Source organism: Tripterygium wilfordii, chromosome 4 (assembly GCF_013401445.1).
Source record: "Tripterygium wilfordii isolate XIE 37 chromosome 4, ASM1340144v1, whole genome shotgun sequence".
In the NCBI taxonomy this organism is placed as follows: Eukaryota; Viridiplantae; Streptophyta; class Magnoliopsida; order Celastrales; family Celastraceae; genus Tripterygium; species Tripterygium wilfordii.
The window spans coordinates 14,112,372-14,129,564 of NC_052235.1; the positions used below are offsets into that span (position 1 = coordinate 14,112,372).

The following is a 17,193-nucleotide window of genomic DNA, read 5'->3' on the forward strand; positions in this document are numbered from 1 at the left end:
TTCTATTTCCATGGGTTGAACATCATGAAACTGTCAAACCCACCACAAAGACTCAGCTGGAGGAGGGTTTTCTAGCCATAGTTGCTCTCTGTGCCTTGGCTGTCACTGGAGTAGTTTTCTGGGCATATATCTCTACTTACCATGGATATCAACGTCTAGTGTCCTAGGATTAAATTGCAGCATTGCTGTTGATTAGATCATGATCTAAATTTCTAGTTCTGCTACTCCAGATGTTTTCTTTGTTTTTGTTCTATTTTTCTTTTATGTATGAATTTGGAGTTGATATGTTACATGCTGTATTCATGGCCATTCAATAAAATCCTCACTTCAATCTACTTGATGATTTTTATTTCAAATATTGATAACCAGTGATTGTACATATATGCACACACACATATATAGGTATGTATATACATATATATGTTGTAGATTTATGAACATGGGATCAAGTTTACAGACTCATTCATATATCAAAGCCATACAATCAGAACCAACCCTGAGTAGCAACTAGCAAAGATCACGCCATATCGTCGACAATAAGGGGTGTTGTAGGTAGTTTAACATATTCTAAGCTCCCCTGAAAGTCAATCCCTTCTCCATGTGTTTTCTTGGATCGATAGTACAACACAGTGTATGTCATGAACCAGCACATCCTAACAAGACCAATGGAATTCACTATGATAAATCCGACAATAATCGGGTGCTTGCCAGGAATAAGCCTCATACCTTGTAACAAACCAGATGACAGGATTGTGAAGACAAGGTTTAGAAGAAAACCCTCTAACTTCATTCCCTTAACAAGCTGTGCAGCCTTCCCAAGTGCCTCAATCCCACGCTTGTCTTCAAGAACTGAAACCACAAGTGCTAATGTCCACACCACAGCTAGGTAAGTGTAAAGAACCGCGACTAGAACGATGAGCACGATCGAAACAATAGATGGTTTAAATGGACTATCCATGACTAGGAATACAGGAATCAGGATGATAATGAAAACGATCAAGAATCCAGAAGCAAGAAGAGTCACATAAAACCAAGTCACCAATGGCCTTTTCCATGCTTTCAATGTTTTCAACAACAATTCCTTGAACGACAAGGCCTTCCCGTTATGCATATAGGCCGATGCAAAGATCACGACTGTGGTAATGAATAAAGCAGAGATGAAGTTGATAATGAGGAAAATCCATTCCACTCCAACGAAGATCCGAAGGTCTTGTTGAATGCTTAGGAGTAGGGAGGCAAATTCGGGGCTACCGGGAGTCGTAGTAGGTAGCAAGGTCTGCTTATTGAAGAAATCACTGGTTAAAGGCATAATGGAGACGAAGTTGGACAAGTAAATGATAGAGTTGAATGACAGAGTGAGTAGAGCGACTGAGAGCATAAGCTTCACATTTTTGCAGAAGGTTTTGTAAGCATCTCTTAGGATTCCCAGAAAACCAGAAATCATTTCTAACTCCATTTGCACAAATGCTTTTCAAGTCTGATGGAGTTTGTGGTTCTTCAAAGGGTAATTTATATTGGTTTCATCAGTGCTAGTTGGAACCAGTCATTTGCTAGCAATTTTAAAGGCCTGGTGGAAGAAGACTTCATTGACTTAGCTGCAATATATTAAAAGGATGCGTGGCAACTTCTTCTCCATTGAACCAGTCTACCATGACAGAGGCCTATTTTTCAAAGCACGCGCGGGTTCATTTAATCTTGACTACCAAGTCTACTAAACCAGGCAAGTAGTAAGTTACTAAAGTCTACGCTGAAATAGCCATGAAGATTCAGAAATTTAAGATCAATATCAATGATGGGGTCATAATTTATCGATGGTTTGATTTTGTGGCAGTGACTGTGTCATCAAAGTTCATGTTTTTCTTCTTCTGTTTATCGTTTCTGCAAAAGATGGTTACGAAATTGGTGTAGAACAAGCGTATGTGTTGGTTTTTAACTTGTAGAACAATAATGCTAGGGATCCCAATAATAACCATCACAAAAACATCCCAACATTGTATGACATGCATTCATTAGGTGTGGTGACATTATAGCAAGGGGCCCATTGAAAACCACATCCAATGCATATATGTCACACACAACTGAGATACTTCTGGGATAGATATTACTGGGATCTTTATCATTTTTGATTGTATATATACAATTGGTTGCTTCTTTGAAGTTTCCACCACATAAAACACTAGTTCTTGGGCCCATCGACATTTGGTCAAGACGCAACAAATATACATCTTTGTCGTTTTGTATTACACAAATTTGTGGTCTTTTTTTTTACATGAGTTTCAGACAGTGAAGTGGCTGTACCCACACAACGAAAATGATCTTATCTCCCTAACATTTTTGTCCATTACCGACTATAACAGTATTACGTTATCAATTACATTGAATTTCATCCACTATCGACTATAACAGTATTACGTTATCTAATTACATTGAATTTTATTATTACATTATCTAATTATACTGACTTCCGTTATTACATTGTCTAATTACATGTTATGACTGATTATGACTGAATTTGTTAAGAATACATAACGTTCTCGTTCACATAATGCTGAGCCGAAGCTATGCGGATGGGGCATGAAAGTGAGACAACCCCATTAAATCATGATTCTACAATGAAATATCCTGGTTGGTACTTGGTAACGAGGAAGATCTCAATATACAGAACACAAAATGGTGCTCTGTAATTGTATATGCTTATTAATGGTGTGAGTCTCTAAACAGGGACAAGCTCCTCGGTATTCTCTTCTACTCTAACAACATGTCGTTTCCTACACTCACAATAATACACAGTGGCAATCACGTAGCTCCAAACGACCACAAACCCGTATAACAAACCAACCCGACTCTCTCCGACCCGCCTAGAACCACCTTCGCCGCCATCCACCAATTCGACGAATCTTGCCAGTCAATCGCTATTATCAGTAACCTCTCCATTTTCCATCCTATCACACCCGACATCAACACCATCAAACCGGACAACATCCACAAGCACATCCTTCTCCCTCCATCAGCCCATACCCGACCCAGATCGCTTCCCAACCGAATCTCTCCTCCGTGATAGACACCACAAGACCCATACCCATTACCGCCATCAAGTACACATCCAGACACGATAAAATCACCCATATCAAGAATCTCAGCAAGTGATCGCCTCCCCCAATTGCAACCGCTATTGTTGTAAAAATGTGGCAATGATATTTACAGAAACACCGTTATAGTGGAAATTCCTAAGATGTATAGGGTTGTAAGAAATTTTATTGTTAAAATCCACCAACAATATAGAGAACAAAAATGGTGAAACAATGGTGTGGTTTCTTCAATTCATAATGACCAGATACGTGCCGGGATGAACACGTACAGTTGAAACAAAATCAAAAGTTTTAGTTGAAATCTCATCTCCACAAACCAACAACAAAAATAGTAGTAGCAGATCTCAATAAGTAAAGACAGTCCATGAAGAAACCCTCCAAAATAACATATCTGAAGAAGAAACAAACTCAAATCAGAAGAACTCTCGCAAACATCTTGCAAACAACTCTTAAGTCAACACATCACACCAACCGATACGATAAACCCAAGAGAAATCTCAACAAAAAAGGTGGTCAATCGGCTAAGATCCATGCAAATTAATTATAGTGACACAATATTATTGACAAAAAGAAATACTTACAACAAGAAAAAGAACGAAATTAATTTAACTCTAGAAATACAAAGTAGAGGGGCTTGTTTATCTCAAAAAATTGTAGCACAACTTGGTCGAACTTTTTTTGTATTACGTAAACTTTTTCAATACCTATCCAAAAAAGAAAAACTTGATCATCTTAGAAAGCTAATTTATTAATGAGATAGTGAAGTTTTGATTAATCGTATAGAATAAAAATGCACGACAGGGGTGTTCCGGGGTGGGACAACATGGGCCGTTACTCAGGGCCTCGAATTCACAGGACCCAACATTTTTAAAAAATACCAATGTTATAGTAACTATATATCAATTTTTTTTGGTTGTCTTTATTGAAACATATCTTTTCAATTGTGTCATTATTGGTAAATGAACCTTTAAATAACGTAGAAACACTTTTTTTTTAAGAGGGTCCCTTTTTCAAAGTTCACTCAGGGCGTCCAAAAAATCAAATACGCCACTGTGCATAAAATCAAACAACAATAAAAATAACATTTCATTTATTACCAACCATTACTGACGACAACAACCAGCTATGGAGGATATGGGATGAAAACAACAAGGGCATGGGTAAAGGATAAATGGCAAAGAAATACCTTGGAACCATCTCTGTATGTAAACAAATCGGATTTGGGGGTTCCGTAATTTCCTAGAGTCTACAATTCTCATTTAATGGTGGAGAAAGAGAAAGAGAAAGAGTAAGACAAATTTTAAAAATGGATGATTAAAAATATGTTGTGATGTGACACACCTCTCAAATCATTGGATTCAAATTGTAGACTCTACAATTTAAAAAGAATTACAGAGCCTCCAAATCCGAAATCCAACAAAACCAACTTTCTTTTAAAATTGAATTAAAAACTAATTAAATTAAAATGATGAATGAAGACTTGATGATCAAATAAAGAACTGAAAGGAGAAGAAGAAAAAGAGTAGATGATTACCCTAATTAACCAAAGCAAACTATCCTTATGGTTTGATGATCACATAACAAACAGTCTCATTTGATGTCTTGAAGAGCTTGCACAGGGGTTAGAGGCATCTGGACATTATTTCTTGTGGGTTATCAAGTCAAAAGCATCAGTGTCTAGGATTCAAATAGCAATATACAGTAAGCGCAAAAAAAATTTCAGGGAAGTTGATTCATTGAAAACAATCAATTAATATCCTTTCGAACTATTACAAATCTATGATAGTCAAGAGACAACCTGTGAAACCCAGACATCCTAGTGACCAGAGGAAAAGAAAGGCAAAACCGATTCCAATAGGACTGGCAAGTGAAATAAGAGCAGCCTAAATGTGAAAACGGCATTATGAAAGAGAAATAATGTGCAAATAGTGGGTTCCTAATCGAACTTTCAAAACTAGTAAAGCCATATCCAAGTGGCTTAAACACAGAGTGTTTAGGTTTCTCACGACACCATAAACATGAGAATCCATTCCAATCATGCGATCAGTAACTAACACAGGAATTAGACAAGACAAAAGCATATGAATGGAATCATCCAGTCAAATCATTCGGTCACAAACAAAAAATCTTGTCAACGAAATTATTACAAAAAGCCATTTAACCAAGTTTTTTAAAGTACTAAACTAGTTATCAATGAAGAAATAAATGCTACTCTCCTAGTCTTGAAAGATTAAAGCTTGACAGGTTCCCGTTCTGCCAGGTCATTGGTGAGACATCTCCAAATATTCAACTTAGGTGATAAATCTGTGCTATAATCCATTGGATGCACATCAAATTCCTAATCACAGACCACACTTTCCTTGTCCAGATGCAAATGGCATTCTTTCTTCTTCAACTTTGAAAAGACAACACCTTTGCAAATAAATTATCTTTGGACCAACCAACCCTGAAACTGCCTAAGAGGCTAAGTGAATCACTATCAGATTTAAGACTAGATCAACTTCATTGCCACAAAAAAAAAAAAACAGAAGGTGGTGTCAGCATACAATAGATCGAAAATTTATGAGTCAGTCTCAAATGGAGGAGACTGCTTCTTGGAACCAATGAGTAGATTGAAAACAGATAAAAGATAAGCCCACATTCATATACTCAAATTAATTATTTTCAAAGGGATGAGTATAATCTTAGACTTGATCAGCCAAACAGTTACCGAAATACAGAACAAAGTTAGCACTCCCTTCAGTCCTAGCATTTGGTAATAGAATCTTCAGGTACAAGGTCCAATGCATTTCATGAGACCAAAATTTTGGAGGATAGATACATTAGGGTTAAGGATACAACAATTCAAATCTAAATCAACGAAGTATGCTTAAACAATATGTATGGACATGCATAATTGCATATGCAAGGCAGTAATGAGGTTGGAAACAGGAGAAATGGCTAATGAATCAAAATCAAGAGAAGATGGCCTCTGCCACTTTGTTTAGTTAAGCTCATGTGTCTAGGCATCTAGCTACCAAGTACGGTCCTAACCAGCCTTCTATCTTATGGGATTCTCAACAATCTGCAACACTAAAAGGGGTTAGATAAAATGGGAGTCTAGCTTCAAATTCCCAATTCTCGAACCTCCATGCAAAACCAAAAATATAATTTTCCTAAATGACAGAGATGGACATACTAAGAGAAAGTAGCTTACTCAAATTTAGGTATGAAAAAAATTCATTTTAGAATCTAAATTTGTGGCTCTAGGAGACCGTTACAATTTGCTTTGTCATAAAACAAATTTAAGAAAGAATCTAGGAAGAGACTAAACAAAAGTCTAGCTGACTTTGGTCCATCAGCAAGGCATTTGTTGTACCCCACAACCCCATACATCATTAAGCCTTTCCGCCATATATCTTTATTCTTTTATACTTGTTGGAAGACAAAGAGTGGTGTGCTCAAGCAACCAAGAACCAGAAAAATGATAGTGCCAAGTGCTCATCCAGGTAACATCTTTCCCTAGAAGCCAATCAATTTACTAGAAATTCCTGACAATTCACCTATCTAAATATGGATAACTTGATAATCTAATATGCTGCCCCTATTCACTAAAAGTAGTGATCCATTTCATTTTCCATAGACTGACATGAAAGTTTATTTGTTTGTTTCACAAATGTTTAAAGACAGGAAAGTCAGCAAAATATGCAAGCCACAGGAAAGCACATATTTTATGCAGGTGTGCACCATTCCAAAATCTGGCTATTTGCCATTCGATGCAAATACTAATCCTAGCTTACTGAGAAGTCAAAAGGTGGGAGATAAAACCTAAGAAGCAAGCCATAAGAAAAGCAAAAGCCAATTTAATTGACAGGTAGTCTAAACTTTCTGAGCTTAGGGAACTGAATTACAGTCGGCTTAACTTTTCTCAAGATATATGTTTACCTTCTTAGCATCAAATGAGCTCTCTTCCACGAATCTCAAAATTCTTTTCATGGAAAAACAAAAGATATACAAAGGAAGGACATTACGCTTAACCCAATCCGATGTTTCCAGTCTAACTTCCAATCAATCCATTAAAAAAAAAAGATAACTCATTCCAACAATCAAGTATCAATCTTTCAATTGATAGTCACCAAGAAGATAGAAGAATCAAGATAAGACATTCCAGCTTCCTGTTGTTTATACTTCTCATTTCAGTTAAACGTAACAATAAGAAACTTGCAGTTCACAATTTACTCAACAATCACATCATCATCGTCAAACCATCCCAAACAATTTGGGGTTGCGACATGAATCCATCAGAAAAATTAGTTGGAATCAGCTAGGGGAGTGCGAAATTATATCATCAAAGACTGAAAAAGGAGAATATTTGCTAGACTTCACAATTGAGAATCAAAATTATTTCTTCCCAAAAGGGAAGGGGAAACAAGAGGGAATCTATATTAAATATAATACATAAAAACTTACCAAAGCTTGAAGAAGAAAACTTACAAAATCTAACATACTCTCAAATTGCTCCCACCAAAAGTCCATTGGCTACTTTCTTCTCCTCCTTCGCTATCCAATTGAACCCGAGTCCTACAGATTGGACATGTAGCGGCCTTCAGCAGCCACGCATCCACACACTTCCTATGGAAGACGTGACCGCAATTCACAAGTCTCCTGCACCATTGCCCTTGTCTAATTCCATCCAAACAAACCACACATTCGCAATCTCGTCCATTCGAAAACTTGAATTGGGGAAGCTTCTTGAGGTGTTTTGAAGAGAACCCATCTGATGGATTGTCTTGTCGAACATGGTGGACGTGGCGGCCGCGGTGGCGGAGGACAGCAGTGACGAGGAGGATGTTGAAAAGAAGAAGAGCAGCCAAACCCAGAAGCAGGAAGAACACGGAGGTAATAAAGGTCATGATTATAGCCTTCAATATTAAAGACAGGAACTTTTGCTTCGCCTTTGGTGGCGGTGGCTGTGATTGTGGTGGAGTACCACCGGATGAGCGGTGATGGAGCTCGGGAGGCATACCAAAATTCACGCGCAGATGCAAAAAAGACAATTTTTTTTGAGAAAGAGAAAGAGAGTGCGTTGCCGATTTATATACTTGATCGAGAAAAACGAAGGTTCGTCTAATAATGATAGGAGTAGTATTCCCAGTCCTCACCTACATCGGTTTGGGGCTTTTTGTGTAAATCGCACAACACTAGGAATCGAGGATCGCCCACGGCTTTGGTGATGGGTCTGCTTCAATTGGTTTGCTGGTCAAAGCATGTTTGTTTTAAGGAATATATGGAATATACCTTTCCTTATGGGCCTATCAAATAACCCAAATGAGATTTTTTAAGAAATATATGGAAGGTAAAGTTTAATCACACCTCTAAATTTATTAAGACACCCCCTTGTTAAGCGAACCCTATAAAATTCTAAATTCTTATAAGCACACCGAAAGTACAGCAAATCTGAAACATTTTCAAAATACACCCCAAAGGAAAAACAGGGTAAAGGAGAAATCAAATATCTTAGTTCAAATTGAACTTGTCAAAACACATAAAGGATTTACAATTAACAACCATGCATATACATCAAAATCATCCAAGAATAAGTGAATGTACAGGTATTCAACATGTTATCAATATTTGACACCTCATTGAGCAACAACACTTGTGAATTCTACAACAAGAACAACAACAAAACCAGACATTCCAAACAAAGATAATTAAGCCTAATAAATACCTTCTAAGCACAAGCACAAGCCACAAAACTTTGATCTGCAACGCATCCACTGAGGACACTGGATCTAAGCAACGAAACTTCGATCTGCTATGCATCCACCGAGGACAACTCCTTGGCGGCAATCGCGAGGAGTTTGACTCGCACGCGGCGGTCCTTCATTTATTGGTAGAAGATTCCGATGATTAGACAGGCGAGGAGTGTGAGGATGACATAACTCGGAGATCAAATCATGAAAGATGGATGAGTAGTAATCCAAGGCCTTGCGGTACCTCTTGGTGGTCCAGACGTCACGGAGAGGTACTACTCAACTCGGACACACAGGTAGGAGCCATAGATCGACAAACCAAAGCTTTTGGGTATGGGGTGTTATGATCGGGTTCCTAAAACAACACATGGTCAACGTGAAGTCAACTTAAGTCGGGGTGTCTTTAATAAACTTAGGGGTGTGACTAAAGTTTACCTATATGGAATCTACCTTCCACTATGGGCCCTATCAAATAGCCCATATGAGATTGGGCAAGGACCAAGAGGAGCAATTTTGTTAGCTAGTCACAAAAAGAGAACAAATATATAATGAGCAATATTTTCTTTAGAGGGAATTCACTCTTTTCTTCGTTCAAGTCTTAACGAGTAAAATGTTTTTGGCAAGTACTAAAAGAGTAAGTGACCAATAAAGTTTAAGCGTCCTTAATTTTCTAGTCTCAAGGAAGATATAAAAGATGATTTAGTTGATAATAAGGAGTTGCAATTATATACTAGTTACGTGCTCGCGCTACAAGTGATATGTATTTATTTGTATGTTTATTACTTATATTGTATAATCATCATTTTGAAAACAGTAGTTTATTTTTTTCTATTAAGAAATGGTTTGGATAGTAAACTATTAGTTTGAAAGACAACAATAGGTATTCGGTCAAACGTTGTGCCCTACCATGCAGGTCATCGCACACTTGGTTTAAATAATGAGTTAGTGTAAGACAACTTAAGTATTTGTACTCTTACTTCAGTCTTATAGAAGCAATGTTGAAGGTTCCTTAACTGATCTCTTTAAGATGACGACAACCAATGCTCGTGGCAGCCTTAATTAATATGATATGTGGGAACATTTTTCATCACTCTATTTAACAGCATGATTAATAAATTTGTCTAATTCAAAAACATATGCATTATGATTTTTAATATTTGCTTGGCATGAGTTTATTACTTGAAAAATATTTTGAATGTATACTATGTTGGAAATGAATGGATATTTTCCATTGTTAAAATTGTTTTAATTGGTTAATTGACCAAGTCCTCCAACCTAATCACGTTGTTAACGTGTTTATTTTCTTAAGCACAGAAAACAAATTATTTGGTACATTGGGTCCAACATACAAAGTATTTGACATACTGTGTATTTGGTTGATTTGATTTCCAAGTAAATAGGTGACTTATTAATACCCTGAATGATTTTTTTTGTATTAGTGTTCATGAATTTGGTTTTTTGTACTTAAAAAAAAATATTATCATGTGGTTGATACATGAATAAGTGGTAAAGTTCATTTGATTTCCAAGTAAATAGGTGACTTATTAGTACTCTGAATGATTTATTGTTAGTGTTCACGAATTTGGTTAATATTATATATGTGGTTGATACATGAATAAGTGGTAAATTCTAAAATATATTTGCTTTCTAAGAAATGGATTCAATAAAATTCTATGTTGACATAATTTTTTATATTCTTATTTAAATACTTTTTTTTTTGAAAATTCTTATTTACAATTAACAAATAGCAGTAATTGTTTACATGCTACATCCCATTATTGGTTGGACAAGAGAACTATGTCCAATATATATATAGATAGATATATATGCATGTAACCATAGTTGTTTTAATTCCCTAATTCCAATAGCCATACCTGACTTTTTTTCCCCATATAGGAAAAAAGTTGTTGTCATTAGTTACATGCCATATATAGGAGTGAAGATGCTTATTTCAAATATCATATATGGATTGAAATGGCAAAAAATTAAATTCATGACTTACTAGTAAAAGAGTGAATTGAATTGTGGTTGGTGTGGTGCCCCTACATAATATGAAATGCATGTGTACTTACTGATTATGCTCATCAACCCTTGGAACTACTACTTTGAACAAAACAAAACTCAAGATAGATAGAAATGGAGAAAGCCACTTTGATTATTGTAGCCATTGTTGCAACCCTAATCTCAGTAGCATCAGCAGCACCTGGAATCGCTACTTTCTACACCAGTTATGTCCGTAAGTACTTCCAAAACCATCTCAATCAATTAATCATGTAATTCTAAAACCCTTTCCACGCTGGTGACGATTTAGATCTGGTTGAAACCCGTGCATGAAGAACGTTTCATGAGAGGAAAATAACGTCGAAACTGCTTGCTTTCTTGCTTGCACATTAATTAATCTACCTAATTCATTTTTTTTTTCCTGTTCATTTGTGGTTGGACAGCATCGGCATGTTATGGAGGGCAGCAACAAGGAGTGATGATTGCAGCAGCTAGTGATACACTATGGAAAGGTGGGGCTGTGTGTGGGAAATATTTCAGAGTTACATGTACAGGGCCTAGAAATCCTGTACCACATCCATGCACAGGCAAAAGTGTTGTGGTTAAGATTGTTGATCATTGTCCAGGAGGATGTCCATCAACTCTTGATCTCTCTAGAGAAGCTTTTGCTCAGATTGCTAATCCAGTTGCTGGGATCATTAACATTGATTACCAACAGTAAATCTTCATCCCTAGCTTTGATTTTATTTTTTTAAATACTTAACTGTCACTAATTAATTAATGACTATATATAACATGGGTTTCTCTCTCCTAATTAATTTTGCAGGTTATGAAGTGGATCAAGAAAATCCCTGGAAGAGATTAGAGAAGAAATAGTACCTTACAAAATGTTGATTGAGAAATTAATAATGTAACCTTAATATATAAAAAGAAAAAATGGGGGTTGTGGGAGACGAATCTTCCCCAAGCTCTCATATGTTTTTTTTTTTAAAAAAAATTCATAGACATGTTTATATTGATTCACCCAATAAATTAGGTAATTGAGACCCGTATGCATTTGGACCGTCATAAAGATGGAATACAACCAAGATGATTAAATGAGAAACAATAAAAAGCAAAAAACAAAAAACAAAAGAACACAAACACTAAAAACAATCATCTTTGAATACTCCCGGATGACACCATATTACACCAGACATCACCGGAATCCACCGGTTTCATATGTTATTTTGCCAATTTAGGATTTGGAGTTGGAATAATTGCAACTATAAAGTATAATTTCAACTATAAAGTGGGCTTACTTTAATTGTAATTTTGGTTTAATAAAATGGATCAAGGGTTATAACTAGTGAGACAATGTGGCATGCCCAATTTGATCATGTGATCCCTATGATCATGGGCTTTAAACACATACACATCATATATTAGTGTATGGATTTGGACAATATCAAAAGTTTAGGCCTCATTTGGCCCACGATGGAGGTCGCATTAAAGACAATATAAGGCTAGGTCCTCTCTACATTCCAAATAATTCTATAGAACCCATTATGTGCCCAAGGGTTTAGAGAATGAGAGGAAGACCAAGGAAATCCATGGCTGAATCAGCTACGCTTGTGCTCAATCTCTATCTCTAATTCTCTATTTGGATTATTAAATTGTGCTTAATCAATGAAGAATCATACATGTTCTCCTTGCATTTAGTTATTCAATTGCATCTCCATAATAATTAATGTGCTAAATTAAATTACCCGTAATGTGAATTTCAAGGAAATTTTGATAAAATTATAAAGACAGATAAATTGTAGAGAATATATTTGTTGTCAACTCAATTTGTAGCACTTCTGGTGGATGAGTCTGACTCAATCTTTGCTTGCAGCCCATGCATTCCTCCCAGAGGCTTGGCAAACCCTCTATTACATGCAAATTAAAAGGCCGTAATTGAATTTGCTGCAATTAATTTATAGCAATATACAATTTATGATTTGAAATTTAAAGTGACCAAGCTATGAGACTCAAGTCAGGATTTTATTGAATCGCTCATGCACCCAAATCAAAACTCCATGATCAGACAGACATATAAATAAGATAAGGATTCCATAATACTATTTCACATCAAAAGAAACTTACATATATTCAGATATTATTATTACTTAACTTGTCATCAAAACTACAAAAACTAGCTAGATCATGATCTGATCAACAACATTGCTTCAACCCCAGCTAGGGGACTTTACGTTTACATATCTATTGTACCATACATAGACAGATATGCCCAGAAAATAAGTAGAGACACAACCAAGACACAAAGAACAAATATGGCTAGAAAACTTAGCGGATCCGTGGCAAGACTAAAATAAGCCTCTTCTTGAGATTCAGTGGTGGTTTCGGTGATCTCGTGATGTTCAAGCCATGGATTTAGAATTGCTTGAACGGCTGGATCGAAAAAATCTTGTATTCCATGAACAATGATGTTTCCGTCATTGTAGATGCTCCAATCAATGATCTTGACAAGGTTGAGTTCAGCCTCGAAGTCGACATGCGAATTAAGATGAGGTGCTTTAGAAGTCACCACAAGAGAATTTCCGCGAAGGAGTGTATCGATCCCCGAATACGTACGAAGAGTGTCCGTTCTTAACTCTAGATCATCCCTTGGAAGATAATAGGGTGTAACGTGGTATGGAAGTAATGTCGGTAAAGGCGGCATATTCCTCAACTTAGCGAAGGCAGTGTCGGTTGGGCAAAATATGGTAAAGCTAGTTGAGTTTTGGTTGGATATGAGACTAGCTAGAGAGCTGTTGAGAGTCGATGACATGGCCTTGTAACCATTCTCTGCAACTGCAAGGGCATCCACAATTCCAGCGATAATAAATTCATTACCGGAGTCTTCTTGGCTTACTTTTGTAGTGAATGCTAGTGTTGAAAGCGAGAAGAAGACAAGGAGAAGACAGTTTGTCTTGTTAGCAGCCATGAAATAAGAAATCAACTCGATGATCCGATTATAATGAAACAATTAGAGAAGACTGTATGAGGGTGAGAAATAAAGTTCTGTGATTGATTGGTATTTATAGAGGCAAAACCTTATAATAATCCCATTAGTAGTCAGTATTTGAAATTACAATTGTCTTAGGATTTTCAATCACTAGTGAGGCACATTAACTAATCCTAGTTGGTTTAGGATCATAAATTGGTGCTCTTTTAAGGGATTGAATACTCTCCAGGGCTGGAAGCCTGGAAGGGAGGGAGGTTGGCCCAATCCGGTTCAAACAGGCTCGCCAAAGATCTAGCCTGATCCATTAGGTCGCCTTAGGCCGGCCCATTTAACTACCATCGCAAAAACGTGAAGAAGTTTCTGTTGGCTTGAAAGAATCTCTTAAATCTTATAAATTGCTATAAATTATGTTTACAACATGCATATGCATATATGATATATCCCATGCATGCCACCATGTGAATATATACTTGGCTTTGCAGTTAATGAAATCTGAAATGTCAAAGTTTGGCATGCAGTAAACATAGCCTTAGGGGCGGACGTAAGTACGTACCCAAGGTTTTAAATGAACTTATTAACAAAATTAATTATTAATTAAAATTTTAGAAAATGAAAACAATTATTTCCACCATCTCTTTGCATCCTAATGGTATCTACAATTGAGTTTTCATTAAAAAGTTACAATCAAATATTAACTCAGATGTTTAGGTGGTTCCATCTTTAGCATATAAGTGACTGGCTCTTAAAAAGAATAGACTTGTTTGAAACAATTCTAACAAGTCTTTGATGAATTCATAATCAATAGAATATTCCTCACAACGGTTAGTTTATAACTACTTGTGCTAGAAAAGCTAACAGCTAGTGCATGTTTTCATTGTATTAAGAAAGAATAAAGACAGTGTTTTATCTTGGTAAAATTATAGATAAGTCACTCAATTGAAAGTTTCATTCCAATACGGACATAAAGTTAAAAATATTATTCAATAAAAGTCAAAAAGTTAAAATAACTTGTTTTATTATCTTAAATACACTCATCTTCCCCAAAGGAATTGTAGATCTAACAAAACATGGTTTGATTATTGGATTTTTCATTTTTTCTTTGTTATTCTCCTTTGTTTGTAATCATATAAGTATTTTCGACATGTTTTTTGTGATTTTTTCATTTCGATAATGTTGTATTCGAATCTTGATCTGCTCATCTCCATCGCGGGACTTGTACATCTTGTTATTCTCCTTCAATTCTAATCACATATCACATAAGTGTTTTTGATAATTTCTTTGGTGTTTTTTTGATTTGCTTATGATATATTTGAATATGGGATCTGTTGATATACTATTTTTTTCGACCTATTGATATGTTATTTGTTTTATTATATTTGTTTGAAGGCTGTAACACAAGACGAGAATTTCATTTAGTGTATCTGAGTATCCAACTATCTAAATTACACATGCATATAATAAGTCATTAATGAAATAAATTAATATAATTGCTTGTTGTGACCACCATCTATACTCATACATAAAGCATATCTGAGTATCCAAGATTAATATATTTAACATCGTAAATGTTTACAAAACATCTATACATAAATGAAATAATAAATAAAACATTTAAAAAACACAAATGTAATAATAAATGTTTATCCATAATTTCAAAATTATCATCATACATGCTATATTTGCAGGACATGCTCCCAACAATAAGCACCTAAATAAATATTATTTTATTTTTTCAGCAGGGTTGTCCCCATTGCCTACTAAGGGAGGTCCCTCCCCTGCATAGCCTTGCCAACTATCTAAATTACACATGCAAGTGATTAATGAAGTAAATTAATATAGTTGCTTGTTTTCACCACCATCTAGGTTAATTTGGTCCTATAAATAGGAGTAATTGTTGATCATAATCCAAGACAAACATTGAGAAGAAACTAATTGAGCATCTAAGCAAAAGAAATGGGAATATTGTCAATGAAAGCTTTCGGGTTTCTTGGTCTTGTAGTTGTAGGCCTCATCTCTATGGCTTCGGCTGAACCGGGAACTGCCACATTCTACACAGAATATGTTCGTAAGTATATATTTTCGAAGCATCAAGATGATTTATTATATATTTTTTATCAGATCATTTGTTGATGTCGTAAACAGATTGAGAAGTATTCAACTTTCAAAATCAACCCATGTTATGTTTTTATGACATCTAATATGTAACAACCCGTTCCCCCGCACTAGTAACATTTTGTTTGCTTTGGGTCTGATTGGGTTAAACTCCCTCTCGAAAAACTGAACGAATAATCGGTTATTTTCAAAAAATATTTAATAAGAACCGAATGGTTAACCGACCGAAGAACCATCGATAACCGATTGATCGGTCGGTTAAATTCTTGTCAAAATTTTGAAGAAAAAAACCCCGACCGTTTACACCCCTACGCACGACTTTGTCTTCTTGGGCCCAACATTAGCTCATACAAGTTTGATCTCTGGAAAAGCGTTTATTGCTAGTTATGAAGTTTAGCCTATTATATACTGCTCTTCACTCTTTTCCTCTGGACGATGTGTGATTTAGAGCACTAAACCCCCTCGTAACTCGATAACTCTCCCAGCACCACCAAATTTGACGCTCGAGAGACTTGTGACCCCGTCCACTCGAGCCGAGTTGCATGGAGTTCACAAATTAATATTATGTTATCATCATGTCTCAATATTACCCATTACATTGTCAAATTTGAAAAGGATTAAATTAAATTCTAAATATGTATTAACTTTGGTCTATATGTATATGTTGAATGGAAAAGCATCGGCATGCTATGGGTATGAAGATCAAGGAGTGATGATAGCAGCAGCCAGTCCTGAAATATTCAACAACCGTGCTGCATGCGGAAGGATGTACAATGTTAGGTGCACAGGACCTACAAATCAAGGTATACCCCAGCCTTGCAAAGGCAAGACTGTCAATGTGAAAATTGTGGATCTTTGTCCAGGATGTAAAGGAAGGTCCCTTGATCTCTCCAAGCAAGCCTTCTCTTGGATTGCCAACCCTGACGCCGGAAGAATTCGAATCGAATTCAATCAGTAAGCCTCATGATTTCAATTCAACATTTCCTTCTTGTTTTTTTTTTTTTCCCATTAAAAACAACTAATTTAGTTGTTTTCTTTGTGGTGAATTTAATTTTCAGAGTTTGAAGTTTCTGCAAGAAGAGAGAGGACATGCAAGCTCCAAAGGCTTGATATATAATAATATGCTGCCTACTGATAAATAAATGTTATGGAAATTAACTACGATATGTAATTTCCATATTTATGGTGATGTTATGTGTATTGGCATCAATATCCTTATGGTTATATACATAAAAAAAAAAATATCGTAATTTACATTTTTTTTTTA

The 17,193-nt window shown here is 35.9% G+C and overlaps 4 protein-coding genes across 4 annotated transcripts; 2 read left to right on the forward strand and 2 right to left on the reverse strand.

The window, feature by feature from the left end:
• Positions 1–326: 326 nt before the first annotated feature.
• Positions 327–1,535, reverse strand: LOC119997678. The gene is made up of 2 exons (XM_038844840.1): positions 727–1,535; positions 327–653 (listed from the first exon to the last, which is right to left on the reverse strand). The coding sequence occupies exons 1-2, from the start codon at positions 1,454–1,456 to the stop codon at positions 637–639; spliced, it is 747 nt and encodes a 248-aa protein (XP_038700768.1). The 5' UTR covers positions 1,457–1,535; the 3' UTR covers positions 327–636.
• A 5,707-nt stretch (positions 1,536–7,242) lies between these two features.
• On the reverse strand, positions 7,243–8,299 carry LOC119995993 (RING-H2 finger protein ATL56-like). Its single transcript, XM_038842477.1, has one exon. The coding sequence runs from the start codon at positions 8,090–8,092 to the stop codon at positions 7,568–7,570; it is 525 nt and encodes a 174-aa protein (XP_038698405.1). The 5' UTR covers positions 8,093–8,299; the 3' UTR covers positions 7,243–7,567.
• A 2,661-nt stretch (positions 8,300–10,960) lies between these two features.
• On the forward strand, positions 10,961–11,546 carry LOC119996075 (putative EG45-like domain containing protein 1). The gene is made up of 2 exons (XM_038842583.1): positions 10,961–11,060; positions 11,269–11,546. The coding sequence occupies exons 1-2, from the start codon at positions 10,961–10,963 to the stop codon at positions 11,544–11,546; spliced, it is 378 nt and encodes a 125-aa protein (XP_038698511.1).
• Positions 11,547–15,741: 4,195 nt separating this feature from the next.
• On the forward strand, positions 15,742–17,187 carry LOC119995872 (EG45-like domain containing protein). Its single transcript, XM_038842338.1, has 3 exons — positions 15,742–15,879; positions 16,604–16,880; positions 16,985–17,187. Exons 1-3 carry the CDS (start codon positions 15,768–15,770, stop codon positions 16,989–16,991), a joined length of 396 nt encoding a protein of 131 aa, XP_038698266.1. The 5' UTR covers positions 15,742–15,767; the 3' UTR covers positions 16,992–17,187.
• Positions 17,188–17,193: the final 6 nt, after the last annotated feature.

Bases quoted from the DNA above. Each gene is read 5' to 3' on its own strand.
- LOC119997678 (XM_038844840.1), bottom strand. From the start codon at position 1,456: ATGGAGTTAGAAATGATTTCTGGTTTTCTGGGAATCCTAAGAGATGCT.
- LOC119995993 (XM_038842477.1), bottom strand. From the start codon at position 8,092: ATGCCTCCCGAGCTCCATCACCGCTCATCCGGTGGTACTCCACCACAA.
- LOC119996075 (XM_038842583.1), top strand. From the start codon at position 10,961: ATGGAGAAAGCCACTTTGATTATTGTAGCCATTGTTGCAACCCTAATC. The intron at 11,061-11,268 runs GTAAGTACTTCC...GTGGTTGGACAG, and splicing joins TTTCTACACCAGTTATGTCC to CATCGGCATGTTATGGAGGG.
- LOC119995872 (XM_038842338.1), top strand. From the start codon at position 15,768: ATGGGAATATTGTCAATGAAAGCTTTCGGGTTTCTTGGTCTTGTAGTT. The intron at 15,880-16,603 runs GTAAGTATATAT...TGAATGGAAAAG, and splicing joins ATTCTACACAGAATATGTTC to CATCGGCATGCTATGGGTAT.